The sequence below is a fragment of the Bos mutus genome, chromosome 7 (genome assembly GCF_027580195.1).
Source record: "Bos mutus isolate GX-2022 chromosome 7, NWIPB_WYAK_1.1, whole genome shotgun sequence".
Classification (NCBI taxonomy): domain Eukaryota; kingdom Metazoa; phylum Chordata; class Mammalia; order Artiodactyla; family Bovidae; genus Bos; species Bos mutus.
In genome coordinates, this window is record NC_091623.1 from 78,914,889 (window position 1) to 78,941,330 (window position 26,442).

General features: G+C 47.9%; 1 protein-coding gene across 10 annotated transcripts in view; it reads right to left on the reverse strand.

Annotated features, from left to right (window-relative positions):
* FAM193B (family with sequence similarity 193 member B) overlaps positions 1-26,214 on the reverse strand; it is a 30,839-nt gene extending 4,625 nt beyond the window's left edge. Inside the window, exons 1-7 of one of the 10 annotated variants that reach the window (XM_070374156.1) lie at positions 24,809-26,040; positions 19,949-20,004; positions 11,812-12,054; positions 10,794-11,025; positions 9,311-9,698; positions 6,718-6,919; positions 5,569-5,808 (exon numbers count right to left, since the gene is read on the reverse strand). In XM_070374156.1, the coding sequence (XP_070230257.1) occupies positions 5,569-5,808; positions 6,718-6,919; positions 9,311-9,698; positions 10,794-11,025; positions 11,812-11,925 (1,176 nt within the window). In that variant the 5' untranslated portion in view covers positions 11,926-12,054; positions 19,949-20,004; positions 24,809-26,040. Of the gene's footprint in view, positions 1-5,568; positions 5,809-6,717; positions 6,920-9,310; positions 9,699-10,793; positions 11,026-11,811; positions 12,055-19,948; positions 20,010-24,808 lie in introns of all 10 variants that reach the window. The other 9 variants (XM_070374155.1, XM_070374153.1, XM_070374157.1 and 6 more) reach the window with 9 other exon arrangements.
* Between the last annotated feature and the right edge of the window lie 228 nt (positions 26,215-26,442).

Genomic DNA, 26,442 nt, shown 5'->3' on the forward strand with positions numbered 1-26,442 from the left:
TCTGGAGTGAAGTCCAAAGTGGGGATACGTGTAAGGAAGATTGCTACTATGGAGGCATTCTCTCCAATTCTGCAGGTGGCAGGAGAAAAAAAGCCATGACAACATGTAGGTCTTTCAAGAAGATAGATGTGGGGCTGTGAGATACCATGGTAGATCACACTGTTCTGGGTGGCTGGGAAATGTGTGTGCCCTCCTGAGGCTGCCTATGGGTACTATTGGAGAGGGCCAAGTTCCCATAGGAAGGCTACTCACTGCTTAGTTGGCCTCAAGGAATCAAGGGCACACCTAAAGCATGCCCAGTGGCAGACAAGGGGCCCCACAGCAAGAGGTAAAAGCAGCCCCTTTGCCCAGGTGAGGACCAGGAGGCTGAGGGAGGCTGGACTCTGCCACTCAGCATTGACAGTCAGATCGGGAGACTGAAAGCAAGTCTGTGGGCTCTGAGTCACCCCACCCCTAATCTGTGGCACCAGCTCTGCCCAACCTCAAGGCACCAGCAGGCTGAGGGGGCCTTTAGAGGGAGACAGGAGACAGTTTTCAAAAGCCAATGGGAATGAGGTGGTAGTGATGTGCTAGGGGCCAGATGACTTCATTTGGGAATGGAGGGGGAGGAACAGGAAAAGTTGTGTGAGAAGAGGGCTTGCCACCACAATGTCAACTTAAGGAGGGTGACTCTCTGCCCCAGGGGGCATACATTTATCCTCTCATCTTTTTAACAGGCTGGTTCTGTAGCTGACTAGGACCACAACTGTGGAACGTTGGACAAATCACTTATTCTCCCTGAACCTTACGATCTCCATTTATAAATTTGGGAGAAAAACAACCAACCTATTTATGTCACAGGGTCACCATCAGGACACCTCAGTGGGGGTGTGTCCCCTTCTCTGGGCAATAATCAGGCTGTAAGCCGTGGAGTTCAAGGCTACAGGCAAAGCTCTGAGGTCATGGCGATGGACAAAGAACTGGAAGGCCCTTTACTTTGCTCTTCTGTGCCAGAACAGCTCTGCTTTCATTTGTTAGGAATTGAGGGCTTGAGGACAATTTCAATTGCAGAAAAGACTTTTGCTGCTATACAAGTGTGAAACGACTGGTGTAGAGGGAATGATGCGGAATCATGTATAAGTTTGTAATCAGAGAAGGAAAAAGCATGGAACCACACATTTTTGCTATGTACCAAAAGCCTGGTACCTTCCCACGTTGCCTCATTCAATCCCCACAACTACCCTTGCTGTGTGATTATCCTCAGTTTATAGATGAGGAAACTCGACTTTGGAAAGAGTTAAGGAACTGATCCAAGATTACATGCTAGTTAAGTGGTGAGTCAGGAAAGCATACCCAGGGGTGATCTTCAGAAGTTCTCACGTTTTTCAGTATCATTTGACAATCATTTCTTGACCTGTGACCTTACATGAGGCACTGGGCTGGACTCTGGGCACTCTCTGTTCACTGACTTGAGTCTGCTGGGGGAGATGGACGTGCGAACAGGCTGTTTAATTCTGAGAGACAGTGTGAAAAGTAACAGGGGGAAAAAGCACAGGGTGCTCTGGGGACCCAGACTGGGCCATCAGGAGGTGCTTCCCAGAGGAGGCAATATCTCACTGAGCACTGAAGGGTAAGTGGGATTATCCTGGGACGTGTAAGACAAACATATTCTAGATAAAAAGTAGAAGAAAGGCTGGGAAATGGGAACACGCAGAATATTTAGGGAATGCAAATACTTAGAAGGCAGCTGGAGCACAGGTTTCTTTTGGGTGGAGTAGGGTGGGCTGGAAGGCCACAGGGGCAGACTGAGAGATGAAGCTGGCAAGCTAAGCAGGGGCTAGATCCTTAAGAGTCCCACAGGCCATATTTTATCCTAGATTTGAGCCTATGGGCAACGTTCAGTCACTGAAGGTTTTTTAAACAGTGCCAGTAGGGTAGAAAGAAGTGGATGGTGTGAGCTACTGGAGGGGGTCACATGGCCAGGACTGTTCGGTGACGGGTCGGGGAGAGAACGAGATGAGTCATGAAAACATTATCAACCATCACTACTGTTTCTGCAGCAACTACTCTGTTCCCTCTGCCCAACCTTTCTGTGCATCACTCCATTTCATTCTCACAAAAGCCTTGAATTTTAGGTTCTACCATTATTCTCATTTTATGGAGGAAGAAACTGAGGCTTAGAGGTTAAGTGATTTGCCCAAGGTCATACAGCAAGTATGGCAGAGCCGGGTTTCAAACTGGTCCAATTGCAAGGCCTGCTGCTCTCCATCACCATGATGTGGTCCTCCCCAGATGGCATCTGGGGTTCTGGTTGAGGCAACTAGGTGAATGGTGGTGCTATTAACTAGACAGACAACGGAGAAGGCAAAGTGGGCTCTTTCGGAGAAAGGTGACAAGCTCAGTTTGGGATACGCTGAGTTTGGGTACCTGTAGAATGTCCGTGAGGAGGTACCCACCAGGGTAGGATATGTCACTGTGAAGTGCAGGGAGAAACAGGGAGACATAATGACCTGGGAGGAAACACTATCCAGATGGCTCTCTCCCAGGGAGCTGTCTTTAAGGGGGAGGGCCAGGCAGAGGAAGACTTGCTCACAAAGGCGACAGGACAGAGGGCAGAGAGGAAGTGAGAAATGTAGAAAACATGGCCTCCCCTTTCCCTTTCCCTGCCCCAACTTGAATGAGGTTGGAGGGGTCAAACAAAACAGAGTTTGAAAAAGAGAATAAAGTTGAGATATACCTAGAAGGAAAGAAGATGGAACAGGAGAAAATGATTTGGCAACAAAGAAGTCACTAGTGGCTCTATGGAGGAGTGGAGGTAGAAGACAATTTGCAGTGAGCTGACAGGAGTAAATGCAGATGACGTTTTTGTGTGATGAGGAAAGAGACCGGGGTGGTTAAGAGAGGCTGTACGCTCAAAGGACAGTTTGCTTTCAAAAAACAGAGTACTGGGCACAGTGAGAGGCTGAAGCCACACAGCAGGAAGTGGTATTAGGCTGAGGAGGCAAGAAGGACAGCACAGGCTTTTGGTAGGAAAAGGGTTAACTCTTCCTTCATGCAAGAAGAACTCTGTAGGACAGTGCCTCTCCACTGGCTTTGAATCCTTGTTGAAACAGGAAGTGAGTTATCTGCCAAAAAGTAAGGTGGGGGTGGGGAGAGGCTGGCAGCTGGAGCAGAATGGAGGTCTACTGAGAGGCTGGGGTGAATGGAAGTGATGAGGATTTAGAAGACTAGAGAACAGCAAAGTGGGGGCTCAGGCAGGTGGGAGACTACTTGGCCAGGGTGCCAAAGACAGATTCAATCTAGCACCTCAAGGTGTAGGAGATAGGCAGGCTGGGGCTGAACCCAGGACTGTGGTTTTTCTAAGTGGGCATAATGGAAGGACAATGAGGAGCTGAGAGGACTGGTAGGAGAGTGAATGAATGATACTCAACGGATCTCAACTGGCCTGAGAAAGGAAGACAGGTGACAGACAGTCTTCTGGGGATGAAGAGGAGTGGTGGTGAGAGGTTACAGATGACAGGCCCAGGGTCGGTTTCAAAGGAGCGAGGGTTAGGACACTGAAGAGTCATGGCTGGAAATGGTACGAGGGAACAGAAAAATACCCAGCTTCGTCTGTCTCCCCAGGTGGGTAGTGGGTGGATGTCTTTCGTGGTGGAAGCTGTGTTTTTGGTGGATTGTAGCTAAGTCTGGGAGGTGACGGAGGGGTACTGTGGAGGAGGCTGATGTATAAACAGATAATGACCATGATCACTAGTTACAGGACATCAGAACTGCCTACTCTGTGTTGTATCCTGGCCTCTAGACTGGGTGGGGCAGATGGGAGCTATGCAGGCAGTTTCTGAACTGTGAATAGAGAATGATAAATGGCAGACTAGAGAGATGTGCGAGATGCAGCCACAGCACAGTGGATGTTACCTGAGGAAGACTGCGAAGGAGGAAACATCTGAACTGGGCTTGGGAGGAGGTTTTTAGAAGGGAAAGGAGAGGGCAGAGGTGAAGGAGAAAGGATATCCAGGCAGAAATTCATGAAAAACATACCAGGCCTGGGAACTGTGAAGTGTGTTCCCTGGGACCTAACCGGGAACCCACAGCCTTGGGAGGCCAGGAAAGGCCAGAGAGACCACTTCTGCCAACTGCACACTTCTGGCCAGGCAGTGCTGGCAAGGAGACAGCAAATGCCGACCATTTTCTGAAGGCAGTGGAAAGACCCTTTGGTTTACTACTTCAGGGTGCAGGGAAGGGGTCCTGGTTTGTCCTTTGAGCTGGAAAAAGATGGAGAAGCACTGCTGTTTTCCAGAGCACCAGGGCTGTTTGACCACCCAGGACCTGGAGCTAGCTGACTGTCAAACCCATTCTCTTCAGCTGCTGAGCTCCTGAGTGTGGCACTGTGCAGACACAGCTGGGGGCAGGCAGGCTAAGAGGTAATGAGGTGGCAGGGGACGAGTCATCAAGCTCTGCTGCTCGCCTGGCGGCAAGGCTGCCCGGGAACAGGTCCCCTGGTTCTGTCCTCAGCCTTCTGGGAGGAGTTCACTCAGTCCTTAGGATGGGTCATTCCCATGGTTTCAATTACATCTCCATGCCAGCAACTCCCAGCCCCACATCGCCATCTCCACTTGGACCTCTGAGAATCTCTGAGTCACTGTGCCCCAACTGAATTCCGTCTTCTGCCAATTCCACCTGTGCTCAGTAAAGCATGCCATCCTGCCAGCCACCCTGGCAAACACCTAGGAGGTACCCTGACTCTATCATCTCCTTGACCTGAAATCAAGAGATCGCCTGCCTCCTCTGAAAACTCCAGCTCTCCTGCTCTAGGCCCACTATTGATCACCTCTCCCCTGGCTCTTGGGTCTCTGGCCTGGAGGATCACTCCTTCAGGCTACCTTCCACATTGCTACACAGTCACCTTGGGAAGTCCATCTGGTGAGTGCATTGTGTGATTAAAGCCCTTGGGTGAACCCCCCTCAGCTGTAGGATCAAGTCAGAGCTCTTGAGCAATACCATTCCTCACTTCTGCTATCTGCCTGCCTTCTCCTGGGTGTGAGCTCTGGCTTCAAAAACTGCTGTGGATGTGCTCTGCCTGCTGCCAGGAGGGTCCTCCTGATTAATGTGTACTCACTCTCTACAACTCAGCTCTCCAGGCAGCCTGGTGATCTAGCCATTTCCAGTGCCTCAGGCAGGATGGGGACTTCCCCCATCCCAGCACTTGTTGCACAGTAATATGCTTGTCCAGTGTTGTTTCTCCACTGGACTGAGCTTTTCCAGGGTAAGAAGCTAACTGCATCATATTTGGCTCCAAGCATCTGCAGAAGTGTTTGCTGAATGAACATATGACTGACTGAAGCAAGTCCTAAGCTTTGAGGAAGCCAGCAAGTGGCTTCTGACGCCAGGATTTGTTTTTCCTCCAATCACTGGACCCCTGGCTCCCTTACCCCGATGCCTCCCAAACTCATTCAGACCTTCTCAGAGAAAAAAGCCCTGCCAAGGCCTTTGGCAGCCAGCACTATTCATGCCCGAGAAGTCCTGGGGGTTGGGGGTGAGGGAGTCCTCGGGGGAAAAGAGGTGGTAGAGCTGGGCTCCCCCCACACCCACCTTCTTTTTCAGCTTGTGCCGGGCCCGCTTGGCAGCCCTGGCGCTGTTGGGGACTTTGGGCTCCGTGCTGTTGATGAATTCCAGCAGCTCATCCACATCTCGATGATCCACGGCGGGCTCCCCAGGGATCCCGCCCAGGGCGCCCCCCTTCATGGGCAGCTCCTCTTTGCGCCTGGTCAGCCTTGAGCGAAGCTTCTCTCGGATCTCGGTATAATTCCGACTCGTCGGGGCAGCGGGTGGCTGGGGGAGGGGAGGTGCTGACGTTACACCCTGGGCCTGGGAAGCCCGGAGCACTCCCACCCGCGGGCACCAAGCATGTGGTGAGAAGTAAGACAACTGTTCTTTCTACCACAGCCACAGAGGCCAAATGGCTTCGCCCTCAGCCAGGCTCGGAGCCAAGGCAGCGGTGGGCGGAGTGGGAGGTATGCAGCAGTGTTGCGAGCACACTGACTTGGGAGCCAGGAAAGCAGGTTTGAGCCCAGGCTTCGTCACTCGGAAGCTGTATGACCTTGGGCAGGTTCACTGAGTCTTTGTGAGCCTCAATTTTGTCATCTCTAAAATGAGGATAACAACTTCTAGCTCAAAGGCGACCAGCAACATAACTGCTTGAATTTCTTCTGTCCTCAACTGCTCTCCCCTAGCCAGAAGCCCTTTCCTCTTCACCTTATGAGACTTCTGAACTGCTTTCTCCCCGTCCAGAGACAGCCTGTACTCTGCTATGAGCCTCCTTCCTGGCGCCATCTGTGCTCACGGCCTGTCCCCTGCCTGGCTCCCACACTGGGGACTGAGAGTCTTGGCTTCCACTCTGCCTTCATCACGCACAAGCCTTCACTTCTCTGTGATTATGCACATTATGTATACATACTCATCAGAATCATAGCTTTCCTCTGCCACTTCCTTTCTTTTTGCCTAAGGAAAAAATGTCAATCTTAAGAGAAACCACGAGAAGAGCAAAGGTAGCAAACTTGAAAAATCTCTACCTCATCCATATGCCGTGAGGATCTAGCAAGCAGGTGCTGGTGAGGACTCACAGGGTCCAAGCACAATTATTAGCTCCAAGAGCAAGTGGGGCCCTGGGAAGAGCAAGGTACTCCCCTGGCTCCCCTCGGCTGGCCCCCAGCCTGCTCTGGCCTGGGAAGGCTCACTCACCGCATTGTGGCCGAAGAACTCACAGTAGCAGCAGTCACAGAACTTCCCATCTCGCTGGTGGGTGGAGGACGAGGTGCAGGAGCTACGCTCCGAGCTGCTGTCCTCTTCCTCGCCCAGCCCCTCGTCTGCCTCGCACGGCTGGGGAAGCTGGCACGTCAGGCCACTGTGGGTAAACTTGTGCCCCTTGCACCCAGGGTCCCTGCTGAATTGGGAGAAAAGACAGGCCCAAAGGTGAGGAAAGGCAGGGCAGGAGCACGCTGTGAGGAGCCTGGGGAGCAGCCCCACCATCGCCTTCATCTGCCTCATCCCACAAAGACCAAGGCAGGCAAACAGAATGAGCCCCTTTTAAGAACAAGGCAAACACCCCCGCTGTTCCTCAGGGCCCCCCCCAGTGGCACTGTTCTGGAAAGGTTCCCCGTGCTTCCCCTCCCCAAGTCTACCACATGAGCCTTCTGGACTCTGAGGTGCCAAGTATACCTCTATCACACACTATAGTGACGGTCTATTTACCCATCTGTCTTCCAGACCAAAGTGTGCATTCCCTGAAGATATGGACTATGCCACTTTTTTTTTTTTTATGCCACTTCTGTTTTTGGGTCCCAGTGTGTACACAAGCCTATCCACAGTAAGTGCTCAGGAAGTAGGTGTCTGAACAGATTAGTGGGCTGATGGTTCCTTGGAACATCCAAAGGAGGCCGACGTCCTTTCCTTCTCTACGGTTCCCCCCACCCTGACACTGTGGGTTTGTTTTTGGCCATACCATGTGGCTTCTGGGATATTAGTTTCCTGACCAGGGATTGAATCCGGGCCCCTGACAGTGGATATGACAGTGGACCATGCTCAAAGGTCCTTCTGATTGAGATCGCACCACTGCACAGAGCTGCCTTAGCCATGTCTTGAGGTTAGGAGAGCAAATGTACCTTGTGGGCCATATTTTGAGCTACTGTTTGTGCCAGGTATTGTACACAGCAAATCATTTCTAACAATCCCCAAATCCTGCAAAACAGGTTTTGCCATCCCCACGCTGCAACAGAAGAGACCAAGGCTCAGGGTGCTTCACCGTTTTGCCCAAGGAGCAGCTAGGACTCACCCTCCCACTGCACTGCTCTGCTCTGCTCTGCCTCTGGACTTCAGCAAGCATCTTGTAATATGGACTAATTTCCCAGGGTAAGGAAAGGTCTGAAAGGTCCCAGAATTCGTGCTAGAAGAGTCAGAGTCCTGGGTTGGCCATCAGCAGTGGGAATGCTCCAGGGCTGATGCCAAAGGGTGCCAGGAGGAAGGGTGGGACAAGAACAGCCAAGGAGGTTCCCTGGGGCAGGAATCATTATCAAAGTGCTCAGAGGACTTTCCTGGTGGCCCAGTGGTTAAGACTTCCCACTTCCACTACAGGGGGCATGGATTCAATCCCAGGTTGGGAACTAAGATCCTGCATATTGGGTGGTGCAAAATAAAAAGGTGCTTAGAGAAGCTTAACCCCAACTGACCATTATTCATCTACTGTATTAGCAGTTAAAAATTCCTAGTGCTTTAATACTGGTGGTTACATCAATTTGGAGACCCCTTTGGAAAGCAATTTTTCAATATGTATTAAGAGCCTTTCTCAATAAAATAAAAGCAAAAAATCCCTCATATCATTTAAACTGAGAACTTTTTTCACTGACAGATCTATTCCAAGGAGAAAAATCCAAAAGAGTGAAAAGCTTTAGGCAAAGATGTTATTTATGTTAAAATGCTATATGCCATGCTGGGATGACCTAAATGTTCAGCAACTGGAGAACAGCAAAGAATTTCCCAGCCTTTAAAGCTGAGGTTCAGAAGCCATGTAGGAACCTAACAGCACTAAGTGAAACCGGACAACGAAAAACCACACAGACACCACCACTACCACACGGGAAAGCTACTCAAGAGAAAACTGCCAGGAGTGCTGTATCGGGGTGGTGGGGTTTTAGAGGCAAATAGAAACACATCATCAACACACATCTGATTTATAAAAGACAGATCTTCTCCAAAGAACTGTATCTTTCAAATATATATTAAAACAAACTTTTTCAGTACTTAAGAGTTAATTCTAGGAATCTACTTTAAGGACAGAACTCCTGACATTTGAGTGTAAGGATGCTTATTACAGTCTACAAAAAAATCTACAAATGCCTGAATATCCAGGAATAGGGTAATGATAAAATAAATTATGCCACAGCTGTACAATAAAACATGTGCCCACTGAAAAAGCTTTTGAAGAATTTTAACTAGGGAAATGATGATGGTATAATGTTAAAAAGTAACCACACAAAAATAATACAGAATGTGGACCTCATTTTGTTATGGATATATAGAAACGTCAAAAAAAGAAAACATATTGTGGTGTTAAAGTTTATCTTTAGGTTGCCAGGAATTTTTTTCTTCTTTCATGTATTTAAAATTTTCATACATTTATAAATTTTCCCAAGTTTAAAAAAAATTAACATATTCCTTTCATATCTGGAAAGACTATAGAAAAAACATAAACAGAGTATACCCTTTAATTTCCACCCCAAAGTTTTCCCCAAACTCTTAAGTTCAAGTCGTCAGGGAGTTTGCTCTTTGTGCCACTCACCTGTGAGTGCTAGGGAGCTGCTGAGAGCTGGGTGGTGGGAGGAGGGGCCCGCTGCAGTGCCCGCTGCAGTGACCACTACAGGGGTGGCTGCAACCCGAGAATGGAGGAGGCATCTTCAGGAGCGGCATGCTGGTGGAGGGAAGGTGGGGGCTCTGACATGGCCCTGGGGTGTGGGGGGCAGCAGCCACGGCAACAGGGCATTCTGAAACCTGGGCAGGGAAATGCACTGCTGGGGTGGTGGGCAGCAGGTGCGGGTGGGGTGGTGAGCCAAAGGATCCGGGGTGAGATGGGATCAGCGGCGCTGGTTGGGGGTGGTGGCCGGTGGGGCTGTTAGGTGGAGCAGTGAGGTCTGAGTGCCGGTGGTGCTCCGAGATGGGGAAAACCTCACCTGTGGGCGGATGGGGGAGAGAGGTGTCAGAGTGGGAGCCCAGATCCTGGGAAGGAGGCCCAAGGGCTCACTGCTACAGCAGCCTGCTTACTGTAACCAGAGGCAACATGCCTAGGCACAGTCTCTCAGCATGGTAGACCCATGAGCTTTTGGAAAAGCCTAGCGGTACCTTAGGTTGGAGAGATTTCTCTGCAGGCAGCAGCTGGACAGGCTGAAGATGGCCAGGCCTGAGGGAGAAGGCACCAGGAAGGCCAGTCCCATGCAAGGTCATAAAACTTTTTCTGGGCATTAACAGGGGTTGTATGTTCTATCTTTGAGTGCTTCTCTAGGACCTGTCTGACAAGGCTCTGCTTCTGGGCCATGTGCATCAAGGCAGCTAGGATATGCCAGACTTTTGGGCGGCCCCAAATTTCAGAGGACAAGTGGGAAAGCACTTTGACGACTCTCTCTGGCTCATGCACCAAAATAACTGGAATTATGTATCGCTCCACTCACAATTCTGGGGGTAGCACCCCTTTGAAGAACTCAGGTCCTCCATTTAAAAGTAGACAGTAATTCATATTTAGAAAGTACAGCAATAACTCAAGATTTTTTCTTTGGGTTGCTAAGCATTATCCCAGGGTCTAAAAAAGGCTTACACAGCTGCATAACTGGCTAATAATCAATGCAGCTCACACTGCCAATCTCGTGTGGACGCAAGTGCAGTGCTTTTATAAAAGCACCCATCCCTTGGATGGAGAAGAGGAGATACTCAGGCCCTCTGTGCTGCTGCAGCAGTCAGGTGACCTGAGTTCTAATTCCGTAAAGGCCCTTGCAGACTTCACTTTCTCTTCAGCCAATGCTTACCAGGTCCCCTCTTGGATCCAATGGGAACAATTATCAGAGCCAATGCCAGCAGTATTTTTCGAGTTCAGAATCTTGGGGAAAGGATTCCTACCAAGATAGTCAAGGGCTAGATTCCCTACTTGGCTTCCACCAGAACAGCTCCACTTTTATTTATTTTAATAACCTATCTGATTTGTTTGAACAAAATGGTTATGAAAACACAACTCTCTCCATTTATGGAGAGAGCTCTCTTTGAGCTTGGAGACTCACCAGGGATTGTAGGAGGGCTCCCGAGTGAGCCACCTGGCATGGCCCCACTGGAGTGCGGGGAGTTCCAGAGGCCCGAGAGCTTATGTGCTGACAGGAACGAACTAGGATCCCAGTCCCCTGAGTTCCCATGGCAGGAGGAGGACGAGGAAGAGGACGATGAAGAGGAGGACGAAGAGGAATGAGAATCACCCCCACAAGACTGTGATTTGCAGGATGTGTGTGACAAGGAGATCTGGGGAAGAAAAAGGCTCATGGTAAAACAGTAAACATCAGGGCTGGCCCTCTGCTGCCTTGGCTTCCCCAGGGGCACCTCCCACCAACTGTGGGAATGGCCCAGTTCCCACAACTCCAGGTGCAAGGGCAAACATGGGCCAGGCCTTTGCCAAGAGGGGCTGCAGTGCTCCCTGTGAAGTGAAGTATGTGGATGTGATGAGAGATTCTGGTAGTGGCAGAGACTGCCTGTCAGCTGTGGCCTTTGGGGAGTCCTGAGAGCTGCCAAGGAGAGGAAAAAGGTCTTTAAGTCAGGAGTCCTGAAGCTGAACTGATTCTGGGTTAGAGAGAGGGACTGAGGGGAATGAAAAATGAGGAGTCTGACCTCTGTGATTCAGGAGATGGCAGTTAGATGGGGCATCTTGGAAGCCTTCTAACAGAGGCATTGCAGACCCTCAAACTGACCTTTGCCTTCCATGTCATACCGGTTGGTTTTTGAGCTGCCACAGAGCTGAAGGCAGCACAGTCACAGGGAGGGTCAGGATCTCGATCTACCAGTGCCTCCAAGCCGGCCATCACACGGTGCACTGTCCTTGGGGGCTGGTGGGCTGCCTGAAACCTCTCTTTTCTTCCCCCAAATGTGGGCCACAAGCTGCTAATGCTGTATGGTGCAGCCTCTTTGGCACCTGGGCGAAAGTGCTGCCTGAGGACAGCCACCTGAGCACAAGGCAGCCACAGCTCAACAGCCTGACTTCTCTGGGCAGGCAGCACTCCTGCATTCAGGGACCCCTTCTCAGCGGTTACCTACCGCCACTGCATGTTCTCGACCTGTCTGCCTTTCATCTTCCTCCATGCTCTTTCGGCAACTCTGGCAGACCCACAGAGGCATCTCGCCTAGGAGATTCTTGACGAGCTTTGGCATGAAGTCAGGGGGCAGCTTCTCACCCTGCAACACCAGTCCGTTCTGGGAAGGGCCTTCTTCCCAGCCTTTGCGTTCCCGGTGACACAGCAGGCAGCAAGTCTGCACAGACTGGCTGGTGGTAGGGGGAACCTGTCCAACAGACAGAAACAGGGTTTCCCAGAAGGGGAAAGGTTCTGCTTAGAAACAATATTAACAATACTGATGATATCACTTATTATGTGCCAGGCACTGGGTTAGGCACTTTATTTACCCAATTTTAGTTCTGGTAAACAGCTCTGCAAACTGTGTTATTATTCTCATCTTTTTTTTTTTTTTTGAAAAGAAGAAACATTTCAAGAAGAAGTCAAATAAGTTGCCCAAGGTTATAGAGGGAGTGAGTGGTTGAACCCTATAGAATTTGAACCCCAGTGAGGATGACTCCAAAGCTCATGCTCAAATGCCCTAGTGCCCCAAAGTCTCCAGATCCTGAAGGTTAATGAGTCGGCCCTTCCTGCTGTGGCATGTCTGGGAGAGGTCACAATTCTTGGGCTGTCTGTGAAGTCTACAGACCAATCCTCACCTGAAAGGAAAAAAAATGCTTTCAGTTAACGCAGTTTGGGAGACCATGTGGGATTCCCAAAGAGCTGCACAATTCCATTAGGATCACAGGAGCATTCTGGAAGAGCCAAAGAGTATCAACTCAGCTGAAAACCGAGCTGGAGGGTAAGGCAGATCCAGGGGCTTCTGAGAAGCAGGGAGGTGTGGTGAAAAACCCCTGGGCTTTAGGTGTCAGACTGACATGAATTCTAATCCCTCCCTGACCACAAATGAGCTGGGTGACCTTGAGCAAGTTATTTAACTTCTGATTTCCTACCTACTGCGCAGAGCTGTTATGAGGGGGGGTGCATAAACAAGGAAAGTGCCTAGCCCTGTGCATGCCCATAGTACAGTCCCAGTATACAGTCATCATTATTTTTCCTTTTTCCTTCTAGGACAAAGCTGACCTAGAAATATAAGTCTATAGGTTTTCTGTCACACTGAGGGAGTGGCTTGAGAGACTGATTGTGTCTAATGACCCCATTAATGGCTTTCCTATATCCTGCAACTTTGCATTGTAGTCCCTTCTCACTCTGACAATCATGTCACTTTCTTTGGCCAACGAATGTCAGCAAACATGCTGCCAGCATGAGCTTGAAAAGTGTGTATGCATTTCTACTTGCTCCCTTGCATGGCTGGACTTGCTCGCTCCTGCACCTCTGCCATGCCACATAAGCATGACCAGGCTAGCTGCTGGAGGGATGTGAGAGACCTGTGGGGAAAACTGAGTCTTCCCAGCTGACTGGCCGGTAGATCAGATACATGAGTATAGCTGAGATCAGCCAAGTATGCCCCAATCAGCAGAAACACCCAGTCAACCAAGAGACTCATGACAAATAATAAATGGTATTGTCTTAAGCCACTAAGTTTTGGGGTGGTTTGTTGCACATAATAGTTAACTGATATACCTTCCAAACTTACCCACCACTAGGCAAAACATATTTGCAGAGGCCTAAGCAAAGGAATAATACAAGTATCACTTTCATCCTACCAATAAAATAAATGGCATCATCTTTTTCAAATAAAATCACCTTCTCACAATAAGTTGGCATCAGGGTATCCTTAAATTTGTAATGTTACAATTACACTGACCTGGGTCCCTGGTTTCTAGAAAAAGAAAGGAAACAGTAGTACCAGAAGCATGTGTGTTTGAGCCTGTGTGTGTGTGCTCAGTCGCCCAGTCATGTCCGACTCTTTGCGACCCTGTGGACTGAAGCCCACCAGGCTCCTCTGTCCATGGAATTTTCCAGGCAAGAATACTGGAGTGGGTTGCCATTTCTTCCTCTAGGAGATCTTCCTGACCCAGGGACTGAACCACGTCTCTTGGGTCTCCTGCATCTCCTGCACTGACTGGCAGGGAGATTCTTTACCACTAGCGCCACCAGTAGCACACTGAAACATGTGGGGAATTACAAGGACCTTGGGAACAAATATCAGAGAGAAAGAAAAAGAAATCTTACATATGGAACTCGTGTGAGATGCTGCCTAAAGTCTGTGCCAAGGGGACAGTCCAGTGAGCAAGTCAGCTGCTTAGTGGCAGCTACAAAAGAAAACTGCATTCTAGAACCCATTTGTGGTGAGTATCTCATGGTAAGGGTGGAAGGCTGATAGAGAAGTTAAGGTAAAGGAGGCCTTTCTGAGACATGCACCCAGGAAACTTTCCATAGCTACAAGATGCCATAGTATTAATAACTCCAGGAGGAGGAGGTGAGCAAAGTGACTGTATTTTTTAGGCAAACACCAGGATGTGCAATTTTACTACAATGGAGCTTCATTTTCCAGTGTTAGGTTTGAGTTATTACAGAAGATGAAAATCTTGGGTGAGTAAAATAATTCTTGAAATTTTTAATGTGGCCTGTAAAGTACAGTATATATGGTTTTATAGGAACAACCAAGAACGCAAATGTACAATGTAAATGACAATGTGTAGCGTTATTTGCTGTTTTCTTTTAAAAGTGAAACAATTCTTATAAGGTAAATATGTGACCTGTGTGACTGTACTTGATCCTAAAGTACTTGTGGGAGGTGCTGGAGTATAGAAGAAACAATACTGGCTTTGGAATTAATCTTGGGCCTCCACCACTTACCAACTGTATAATGTTGGGCAAGTTCTACTTATTCTGTGCCTCCCCATCTATAAAATGGGATTAAGTTCTGACTTGTAGAGTTGGCTGTGAGCACTGTGATAAAGCACCTAGTCCACTGTCAGGCATATATGCTACTCAACATATGGCACTAATTATGAACATGATGGGAGCAATAGGAAAAAATATTTAAAATCAGGACTAGGGTTGAAAACATAGACTGTCCAGTCACTGTATTTTATGAGAATGCAAGAGTCTCTCATATGTAATGAACTGAAGGTGACATTCAGGCATCTTAACCTCTGTCCTCACTCCACTATGTAATTCCTTAAGTTCCCCAAATACTCCTTGTGCTCTCCTATGTCACATCTTTGCTAAAGGGGATCCTCTGCCTAAACCCCTCTTTCTCCCCACATTTACCAATAGGTAGATGAGCAGGGCTTAAATAAAGCCCAGCCTAGATCTAATCTCACCCAAGCTTTCCTAGAGATTCCCTCTTACAATTCACCTCTCTTTCCCATTTCCATACCCCCACAGCACACTGGGCCTTGGTGACAAGATTTGTGCCTTCTACTACACTTATTTACCTGTATCTTCTGTCCCTTCTACTAGGTTGTGCTCCTAGAGGGCAACTACCAGGTCTGATTCTTGTCTGGATCCCTCATGGTACACCACAGGGCATAGGCTCAGTTGGGCATGTGGTGGCTAAGTCAGATTTGTTAAGTATCCCCATGGCAATACAGCTGGCAGGCAGTTTGGTGAGACACTGCTTGAAATTGTTGTTTCCCATAGTAAAAGGCCGTCTTCCCACCCTGGACCTCCAACCAAATGGTTCCAGTCGCAAGTGTGGAAGAGGGGAAGATTGTTGGAAGACTGTATTCCTCAAGGATTACAAGACTGCTTATTCATGGAAATAATGTGACTTTCCCTAGAGCTGAAATGGTACACATGATAAATAAGATTAGCCATCAAAGGAAGTCAATTTACAGGGCAGGCTGTCTTTCTAGTTAAAGGAAGAAACACAAGGCCTGGGAAGCTAATTAAGTACAAACTAAAGCAGGGATGATACCATCTATGTTGCATAAGGTTGCCCAGAGGATTAAGTGACATTAGAGATGCAAAGCACTTAGCTCAGAGGATCTATACAGGAGATGCTCAATCTACTATCTAGGCTCCTGGGCTGGTCTTTTTTTTTTGGTCTGTTCTTAGTAAGTCTACACTGGAAACTAGCTTATCTACTGTCCTGAGTTTGGTATATTAGATTCTTTCTTTCTAGGCCCAGGAAGTTTTAGGGGGCCACCCTCAAAGTTGTCTTAACTCTAAGCCTTGGTGCCTACCTCTGGGTAAAATTCCCAATGGAGCCTGTGGACTGTTCTCTCTCATATTTTCATCTCTATTTTAATTGCCAGAGGGTACTGAGAATCCCAAGCCCTGGAGATATTATATACAGTTAATACTGTCAAATTTTTGCTTTGGCAGAAAAACTCTTGGTTTATAGTTTCTTTGACTGCAATCTCCTGCTACTTTCCAAATTCTTGGAAATCGTGACCTTGTATGCCCTGTAGTCAATTCAGGCTTTCAACTAGCTGCTCTCAAGCTGTACTTTTTAGCAGCTAGCACAATTTTACAGTAATCTCACATGAAGAACATGATCAATACATGTTTATCGAATGAATGAAAATTCCAACCATGTTTCTTCATCAGAAAGGCTGTTGGAACTGATTCTTCAACCCAGAGACCCTGGGCAACAACTAATTATTCCTTCTTATCTCAGGTTAAATTCATAGCCTCTCCAGATTCCAGTCTAGCCTTAGGTAAAAGATGGAGGAGCGAAAGGAAAGGTTGTAGAAGTTCTCTAAATTTGGGATCTGCTAAAAAAGCTCCAAGATAATTCTGCTTCGTTCTGTGGGCAAATGTCAAATCTCTGGACGTGGGGAGTTACTCACACAAGGTATCTGTGCTATAGGCATATCCCCAGAGCTCTCAAGGAGCCAGGACCCTAGACGGTGGCCACTCCCAGCCCAGGGGGCTGGCATGCACACCCAGTAAAACTAGTACCTGTGCCCTCATCTGACCAGGCCCGAGACTTTTCTGTTTTTGTCTGAGAAGTATTATGCTAGGACTTTCTAGTTTTTCCTGGGGAAAAAAGAGATAAAGTCAAAGGAAGGGAAAGCCAATTTTTCAGGGAGCATTTTTACTTCAAAGAATGACTGACAAACTATGGTTATTCAAACTTGGGTATTGGTAGACATTTTCTCAGAAAATGAACAAAACAAGCCTATCATCTCCAAGGAAAACTATTTTGTTTCTGTGGTCAATGATAAAAATTCAAGTTTTAGGTGAAAATTAGAATTTTGAAAAAGCTGCATCCACAACCATGAGCTTGACAGCTTCCTAATACTTAAGAATTTACGATGAAATTGATGGTGATATTAACAAATGTTATTTTTTGATACTATAAAATGAAACAGGAAAATATCTGCAAGATCTATATAACTCAGTGAACCTATTTTTCCAAATGATCAAAGCATGATACCACAGAGTCATGCACTGGTATAAAGTCCACCCAAAGGGTTAGATGAACCAACAGATTTTAACATAAATGAGTATAAAGACTTTATTGATATGTTCTCAGATTCCATATTGCGAAGAATACCAACAATCATCTGAAAAGGCTATCAAAATACCTTTCTCTTTTCCAACTATGTACCTGTGTGAAGTTAAATTTTTTTAAAAACATAATTCCATCAAAATAATGTACTGCCAACAGACTGAATACAGAAGCACATGTGTGTGCACGTACTCAGCTGTGTCTGACACTTTGCGATCCCATGGACTGTAGCCCACCAGGCTTTTCTAGCCATGGAATTTTCCAGGCAAGAAATACTGGAGTGGGTTGCTGTTTCCTTCTCCAGGGGATCTTCCTGATCAGGGACTGAACCCACGTCCCTTGTGTCTCCTGCATTAGCAAGTGGATTCTTTACTACAGGCACCACCTGGGAAGCCCCAGAAGCATGTAAAAGAATCTAAACTTTTCCTATTAAGATAGACATAAATTTGCAAAAGTGAAAACAAGACCATTTTTCTCACTTTTTGGGAAAATTGTTATCTCTAATTTAAAAATCGTTATTTACGTTAATATGATAGATCTAATACTGTTATTCTGAAACGAGTGACCAAATATTTTTAAACTTTCTCAACTTTAATACTTAATTTGGTAAATTTCAATAGTTTAACCAACAAAAGCTCTTCTGTGTCCTCAAAAATTTTTAGAAATGTAGAAGGTTCCCAAGACCAAACCCTTTGAGAAGAGCTGATGTAAAATATCTAACAGCACCTGTCAGCCAGTGGGTGTGCTATAAGCAACAGTGACTATTAACAACCATATAGCAGTTCATGGTATATCTGAAGAGCTGTTTGGGGTCATGAGAAAATTTTGCACGACAGCCTTTCTGGCCACAGTTTGGGAATTACATGTCACTAGGCCAGATGGCTATCAAGGACCGCTCTTGAAGCTGGATCTAATTTCCAAAACCAAACCTGCTCTCATTTCTTTTATGGGTTCCTTTTATTCCCAAGAGTTAGTATATGTTTATAGAGGATTCCCCCAAGACACAGTGCTGTATCTACCCAGGAGCCCTGTGACAGTTTCTAAATTCTATTCAGAAATGGCCCAACTCCAAAAGCCTCCTTGTCACCGAGGCAGGCAGACAACAACAGTTAAAATTCCCTTCCAAAAGCAGAGAAAGTGATTAGTTCCCCAGCCTAGAAAAACTTAGCGCAGTCATTACCACTCACTCTTCCATTCACCCACTCATTCCCTCATTCAACAAACATCCTCAGATCCTCTACCTGGTGCCAACCATTGTGCTAGGTGCTAGGAAACAAGAGTTCCTGCCTTAAGAACACATGCGTAAAACCAGGCAGGTTCATGCACAGGGTTGTCAATGCTCCCAAACTCCCAGGATGCCTCATATTCATTTTGGATAATCAGGCAGGAACACATATTAAAATAATATACAATTATAATCAGTAAACAAAATAATAAATATAAATTAAAAACAACCAATTAGGACATGGGGATTCTCTCCTTAAGGTTAAGCTTATATTGTGCCTTCTCCCATATCTATCCATTGAAGATATTGGATATTCAATCTTCTATCTATTGAAGATTTCTTTCCTTTACCTCCTCTTTCCTACCTTGGTCTCTTGTCATCTCTAGGCTCCTTTTTGGTGGAGCTTGCTACTCTCACTATGATACCTTTTGGCCCGTGGCATTCATAACGTGGCCCCAGCTGATCTCTCCATATTCCATTTCCATGCTTAACACCCTGAGCCATAGGTTCTATTTGTACTATTCCTCAGATACACCGTGCCCTATCAAACCTCAGCTTTGCTCCTCAGGAAATTCCTGCTCATCCTCTAAGATCTTGGTCAAAGGTTGATGAAGCTTTTGCTGGACCAGGCTAAGCAGAATTCTTTTAGTACAGCGTCTATCGCATTGTGCCATAGACACATATCCTCTGCCCACTCCCAAACCCCTGTAGAATGGGAGCTCTTTGGGGGCAGGGAGTGGACCCTGGCCATTTAAATGAGTCCAGGAACTAGGCTTGGCTTGGACCTGGCACATAGCAGGCATTCACTGAATAAATACATGATGTTTAAGCCATCTGGCTTATGTCTCAGCTGCTCTACACAAAGGACAGGAACTAAAACATAGCCCAACTAGCCCAACATACTATGCTGAAAAGGCATGGCTGCGTCACTCCAGGTCACTAATGGGAAGGCATCAGGGCTAAGAATCTCAGACCATTCTAATGCTGGCCATCAGAGGTATAGTTAATTCTTAGGGAGCCAATACAACTACACCTCCATGCCCTGAGCTTTCACCCAAACTCCCACTCAGGCTGTTGGCTCAGGTCCTTCCAGGAGACAGGACAGTAGTTTCACAACATAAAGTCAGTTTGTGGAGAATTCTCTCCGGCTGTACAGGCTGAGTCAAGGATAGAGCAGTGAGTCTCTCTGACCCCAGTGGCCCTCTACCTGCAAAGGCTAGTTCACCTGTTGAACCTGTTTCCTGGGTGCAATCAGTCATGGGAAGGCCTAAGCTCCTGCTTATTTACCTGGAATCTCAGGCAAACCTTATTACCGACTACTCTGTAATGGCAACAGAGTTCTCATGGATGAAGAGAATGACCTTTGAAGACAGACTGTTGAGTTCAAATCCAAGTTTTGCCATTTTCAGTATGATCTTGGATTATTACTGAATTTCTTTGAGCCTCAATTTCCTCATTTATGAAATGAGAATAAAACCATACTTCACAGAGTCGTGAGGACAGAAGGAAATAAATTATGTAAAGTACCTGGCCTGGGCCTGGCACACAGTAGGTGCTCAATACCCGTTAGTTTCTTTCCTCTTCTGTCCTGGAAGAAATGACAGGGAAACTTACTAAGTGAGACTTGCCCAATCCAAAGTTATTACTTGAAGCACAGGACAGAAGACTAGACAGATGACCTTCAAGGTCTCTTTAACCCCCCCAGTCCATGTTCTCTGGCTACAACTTCGTAATAAGAACCTTCAATATTTCTAGGCCCTTCTTTCTGCCTTAATTTCTCTATATCTATTCACTTCAGAATGGCGGGGGAAACCACAAAGGGAGCTGGATAGCTAAGAGTCTTGGGGAGGGAATAAAGGAGAGGTGGCCTATAGGACAGCACCATGTTCATCCATCTTGCACTTGGAAGGATGAGGGTGGGAACATGGGCACAGAACTGAAAGGTGCAAACACAGGGTCCTTCCGAGGACACAAGCATTCTTCTCCTCAGTTCTTTTCTGCTCTGCATATTCCACCACGAAGAACCAAGAACCACTCCTTTCCACAATATTCATTCCCTTTCCCCAATTCATCAAATGTATCTTCACTCACACTGTCCTCTTTGCCTCTTCCTATTGAGGCTCAGTTTGGGTATTATATTCCCTTAAGTCTACAGGCAAAATAAACTGTGCTTTGCTCTGTGTTAGGGGATGCCCTAACACTTTTTTTACATGTCTCCTAAACAGAGGTTATCACGTGTACTCCGATTGTCAAAATCTGTCTTCTCCATAGCACTGTGAGCTTTTCAAGGGCAGGGCCTGTATCCCATGAGTCACTGCATCCCAATTGTTCAGCAGAGATGGCAGCACATGTTTTGATACACAAAGAAAGATTAGCAGTTGGAGAATATGGACAAATGGCAAACTGGAAAAAGTTTGCTTTTTCTTTAAAAACTAAGGCTGCTTCTTCTTCTGCTTAGGGAAAAGCTCTTTCTCCAGGAAGCTCCATTCTTTAAAGAATACTCTAGGCCTCCATAGAGATCCCCATGGCATGCTCAGTTAAACAGTTCCCAGACCCAGCCACATATCAGAAATCATCTGAGGCAATTTAAGAACAGGTTCCTGGGCTCCAGACCCAGAGACTCTAGGTCTGGGATAGGGTCTAGCAAAGCACAGGGGATCTGATCATTAGTTAGGTTGGGGTGAGAGAGAGGTAGAATCAAGCAATCACAGTTGCTTCTTCTACTGAAAATTACTTCCTCCCACGCTCTCATTCACTTTGCCACATCTTTTGTTGACTCCTCATAGCCTATAGATTAAAGCCCAAACCTACTAAACTCTCCAGTCAGACTTCTCGCCACTCTCCATGAGTTGGGCAGTTCTGGACTCTGGGTCTTTGTCTACACTGCTTGCTTTGCCTAGACGCTTTGTCTCACCTTCTCTGGAGGACCTTCTACTTGACCTCGAAGCCTCAGCTCCAAGAAGCCTTTCTAGGCTATCACATCTGTGCATCCTCAAAACAAAGCACTATACTAATCATAGCTACTACATGTGTTCAGTGCTTGACATGCAGTGCCTGCTGAACCCTAGTTTGAGTCCAGTATCACTGTCATTTTATACACAGAAAACCAAACAAAAGGCTGAAAACACTTCTAAAGGTGTGTACCAGGATCTAGAATTTGACTCAACTTAGAGGAAGTGATGCTCCTCTAGCTTAACTGTAATTATTACATATATGTTCTTTAGACCAGGAGCCCCTGTGGGGAGAGACCATGTCTGATTCACTTCTATATTACCAGCTAGCCCAGGACCCAGCACAGACCAGGAGTCTATTAGTGTTGGTAGAATAAGTGAACAGCAGGTTAGGTGAGAGGAAGGCTGGGCATAGTGCGTGTGTAACGGGCCTGAATGAATGAGTGAATGCCAGCCTGGCCTAGCAGTGCAGGCACTAAGAATAAGGTGCCAGAAACCTAACGTTTCTTTTAACAGCCACTCATTGAACACATAAGAACCATGTGCAATAAATACTCCAGAAATGAATTAAAAACATAGCCCAAGCTCACAAAATTCTAGGCTTAGTAAGTGAAGGTATTAGGATATTAATTGTACATCTAACATATATTAAACTTAATAGTTCTGGGAAATTTTAAGGAAATTTAAAATTTTAGGAAGTATGTTTTAATCTTCAAAGGTCTTTTGGCATTTCTACATAGTGAAGCTCTATTGGTTTACAAAGGACCAGAGGTGACAGGGATCTCTACTCAGCATTATTTCCTCCTACCTGCATTTAAAATGGCTAGGTGGGCAGTAGAGGGATTATCTCGTTCATCTGTGTGCTCTGAATAAAGGCCTTGGCACAGAGGTTGTTAATACCTGCTGAGTGGATTCAATATAATGAGATGATTTTAATAAAGATACTGTCATCTGCTCCTGTCCCATGAGGGAGTAGGTTTAACTCTGAGCAGTGGTGGAGCCAGGTCTCTAGAGTTCCTCTAAACTAGGCTGGGCAAAGTCCCACGGGAAGCTGCAGAGGAGAGACAGGAAGGACAGGATGCGCTCAACCCCCACCAACGCCAGTTTATAGTCCAGCGAGTCTCCTGGGGGTTTACTGAGTGAGTGTGCACCTGGACTGCAAGCTGAGTGGCCCAAGAGAACTAGAAACAGCCAGCAGAGCCGGCAGGTGAGAACACACAGGCTTTGGATGGCCAAATGGCTCCTGCCACATGCCATATCCAATTCTAGCTCTGGCATGAGGAGCACTAGATGCTATGCAGGCTGCTCCACATTCTCTTGTGAAGCTGCGTAAGCCTTAAAGACGGGAAGAAACATGCCTGGAGTAACAAAGCCAGGAGACTGAGCAGGAAGCTCACCCCAAGTCTGTAAGATTCAATACTATGTCTCTCTGCCTCCTTCAACTGCTTTGTAATTCGTCCCCCACTCCCGCCACCTTCACCAAGAAGGCTATAACTATTTTAGTCTTCTCGTGGGGAAAACAAACAAACGAGGATTTGGGTTTTTAGTGAATGCATCAATGTTGTTTAGGGGCCTAAACAATTAGAAGAAAGGGCTTTTGGGATTCCAATTAAGTTCAAGGTCTTGCATTTAAATATGAAAATAAGCAAAGGAGATTGGATGGAACCAGAGAGGCCTATGAGCCTTAACTCAGAGAAAGCAATGCTCTTCTAGCCTTACCATGACTACTATATACATGTTCTCTCGACCAAATGAGCCCCTTGTGAGGAGGGTCCACAGTTGATTCACTTCTGTATACCAGCTAGCCCAGGGCCTGGCACAGATCAGGTGTCCTTCATATGATGAAGAGGGCAGACACTTCCCGGAGACTGCAGATGACTAACTTCTGGAAACGTGGGCCTAGCAGTACCAGATTTTTAGCAGCAGATGGCACAAATCCAGTTTTGTGGGAAATTGATTTTTAAAAATACTGGCTCAAATGAAAACAAAAAAAGAAACAAAACATGTGACTTGGGGCATTAAACCCTGTGTGTAGACTGAAAGTGATCCCATTCTCCAGCTTTGGCTTCAGTGTGGCATTCGACACTGACTTTCACCTTACTCACCCACTCTAAGTGCTTGAGACAGGGGGCTAAGTGGTGGTGGGAGCCAGAGGTCCTCGCCAAAGGTACGCCTGCGGGCAGAGCAAGCACTGACCCCAATTCTTTCAGCAGGAGCTTTTCACCAAGGCACAAAGCTCTGCTTCTGGCACCCAGAACCCCCTTCCCCAGCAAAAACAGGGCTCAGTCAGAAGTTTGTTCGTTTGTTTCACCTATTTCAGCTAGAGTTAAAAAAATAGTCTTGCTAAATACCCCACAGTACATAAGAAGGTACTTTATGGGGTGGTGGTAGGTGTACCTATAGTAGGAGTTATTTGAGTAAATGTTTAGTTTCTCTGAGTCTCTGTTTCTTTGTCTGAAAAATGGGATTAATAGTATTTATATCTTCATTCACTAGAATTTATCAATCACCAGGCTTAGTGGTACAATAGTGACTGACTTGGTTCCTACACTTTAAAGAGTTTACAAAGCAAAAGCAGACTAATAATTATATCAATGGTTAACTCATCACATTCCCGCTAAATGCTGAGGAGAACACAGGGGTGCCAAGAAGGTATTTAAAATGCCTAGCGTGAATAAATGAATTAACTGAAAGGTTAAGCAGTGGAACAGGTAGGAATCTATCATGTTAAAACTGTGACCTAAATAAAAACCAAATGGTTATGCCATCAACCAAACTTTCTGGCCATGAATACTATAGGCTGGTTAAGTGGCAGGGGACCCTGAATGGTAAACAAGAGAAGACAACAGCTCCCTGACCCTCCCTTCCCCTACCTTCCTCTTCTGGAGAACAGCACTCCCAGGGGCCCAGAGAAGGCTAGAGGGGGAAACAGCTTCAGGGTGGGAAGTTAAACTAGGCAAGGGTGGGGTCCAACTTGAGTTCTCAACTTGAGGAGTCCTTTGGAAACAGTCTCAGCCCAGGGTAGGGGATGGGGATGAAGTGGGGGCTTCTCACACTCAGTAAGTGGTGACATCTTCATTAATTAAAAATCTTACTATGATCTGAGACACAAAGGAGACAGTATAAAAACTGGGTTACAGTAATTTCAGGTTCTCAACGGATTCATTCTCTCTCATTCACCTAATTATTCCTACTCTGTGTCAGCAAGGCCCAGGGCTACGTGTGGAGGGCTGGGGACAGACAGCATGATTTGTGCCCCTGCGGAGTTCACAGTTCAGTGGGGGGAACAGACACATCAACAGACTATGTCATTGTAGAATGGGGAGTGCTATCAGAGAAGAGCACGGGGGCTTTGGGACAGAGGGGCACCTCACACAGCTGGGGAGGTCAGGAAAGGTTTTCTGGGAATGGTACCCCAAACAGCGTCCCCACTCACATGCACAATTCCAGAGATTCTACTAGAAGGCTGTCAAGAGCCATGCCTTCTGGCTGCACCAGCCTCCCAGAGTCCCCTGCTGCCCGATGCAGTGTCTGCAGAGCCAAACGCATCTTCCGCCACGCCTCATCCTCATCCGGCGCTGCATCCGACCCTCCAAGACTCCTGCAGGAGCCTGCCTTCCTCGGCAGACTCATCCAAAAAACCAACTCAAAACTCTTTTGTCAGAGCAAGCTTAGGGCGAGCCACCCAGCCCCAGGTGCCACAACCCTCCCAGAGCAACTGTGGCTCATGCCACCCCAGCTTCGCAGTGAACACTGGCAGGGTACCTCCTATTATCTCCTTTGCTCAAAAGAAAGTGACCTTCTTCCAGGTGGCAAGCTGGAAGCCTTGGAGAGTCCTCCTACTGCTCACTTTCAGCAGGACTCGCCAAACCCAGGGATCTGAGGGTTTGGGTGGGCTGCCTCGTGGGTCAGGGGTATAGTGGGGAGAAAGAGCAGGCTTTGCTGGGTTTCCAACTCAGCACAGAAGCCCCACCAAATAAGTCTTCTAGGCAGCCTGGCTGTCTGCTTCAACTGCTCAGCTGGGCAAGGCGGGGCGGGGTTGGGGGGGACGCCCTGGAGACAGATGCTGGGGGCACAGCTGCTGAGAGAGCAGCGAGGGGAAGGGGTGGAGCTGCTCCCGAGGGGGTGGAGAGGAACAGGCTGCAGCCTTCCAGGGCCCACAGCCCCGACGTGGCCTGTGGGTGGGTGGGGAGCAGGTGGGCCCAGGGAAGGTGAAGGGCACAGAGCTAAGCTGTGGCCTTAAAACTGGAGAGCCGTCCTAGTGGGTGTGCGGCCAGAATGTATCCCGGAGGCGGCGGGAGAGGGCAGAGAGGCTGGTCTCACTCAGAACCGGACGGGCCGTGCCTCGGCTTTGGACCAAAGGGTCCAGGCTCACTCCCGCCTTGGGGGAGAAAGCCTCAGCTCTGGCCCTCAGGGTTAAGGTTCTGGTCCCAGCCGGGAATGGTCCATCCCCAAGCCCGTCCCAGCCCCACTCCGGGGAGGTGAAAGAACCCGAGCAGGCAGACTGGCTTCGCTCGCTCCTACCTGGGGACCAGGCGCCAGCTTGGGCTCGTCCTCCTCCCTGGGGTCGTCGCGGTAGGGCTCCGCCGGCGCCTCCGGGGGCCCTGCACCCGCTCCCGCTTCCAGGCTCGGCGGCGGTGGGGGCTCCGGCGCCTGGGGCTTCTGCGGCCCCGTGGCCCGCGCCCGCTCGCGCCGGCCCGCGCCGCCGCTCGGCCTGCTCCGCCTCCGAGTCATGCTGCTTCTCGCGCCGCTCCCTTGCTCCACTCTCGCCGCCGCCGCCGCTCCCCACACAGGACAACAGCCAATATGGCGGCGCCCGGCTCCCCCTCCACCGCTGCCAGCAGGTCAGAGGGCACACGGAGTCCGCGCCGCCGCACTAGCCCCCGAGGCCGCCTGCGCCATTTTGCATAAGGTCACTACCCGGAGTTCTGCGGGAGAGTAAATCTGGTGAGGAAACGCCCTCCTCATTTCGGGATTCCGCGGATGAGACCTGCGCCAGGAGCGGGTGTGCGCTGTAGTAACCGTGCTGCACGGCCCTGTGCGCTTCAAAACTGGCTGTTAAATGGATGA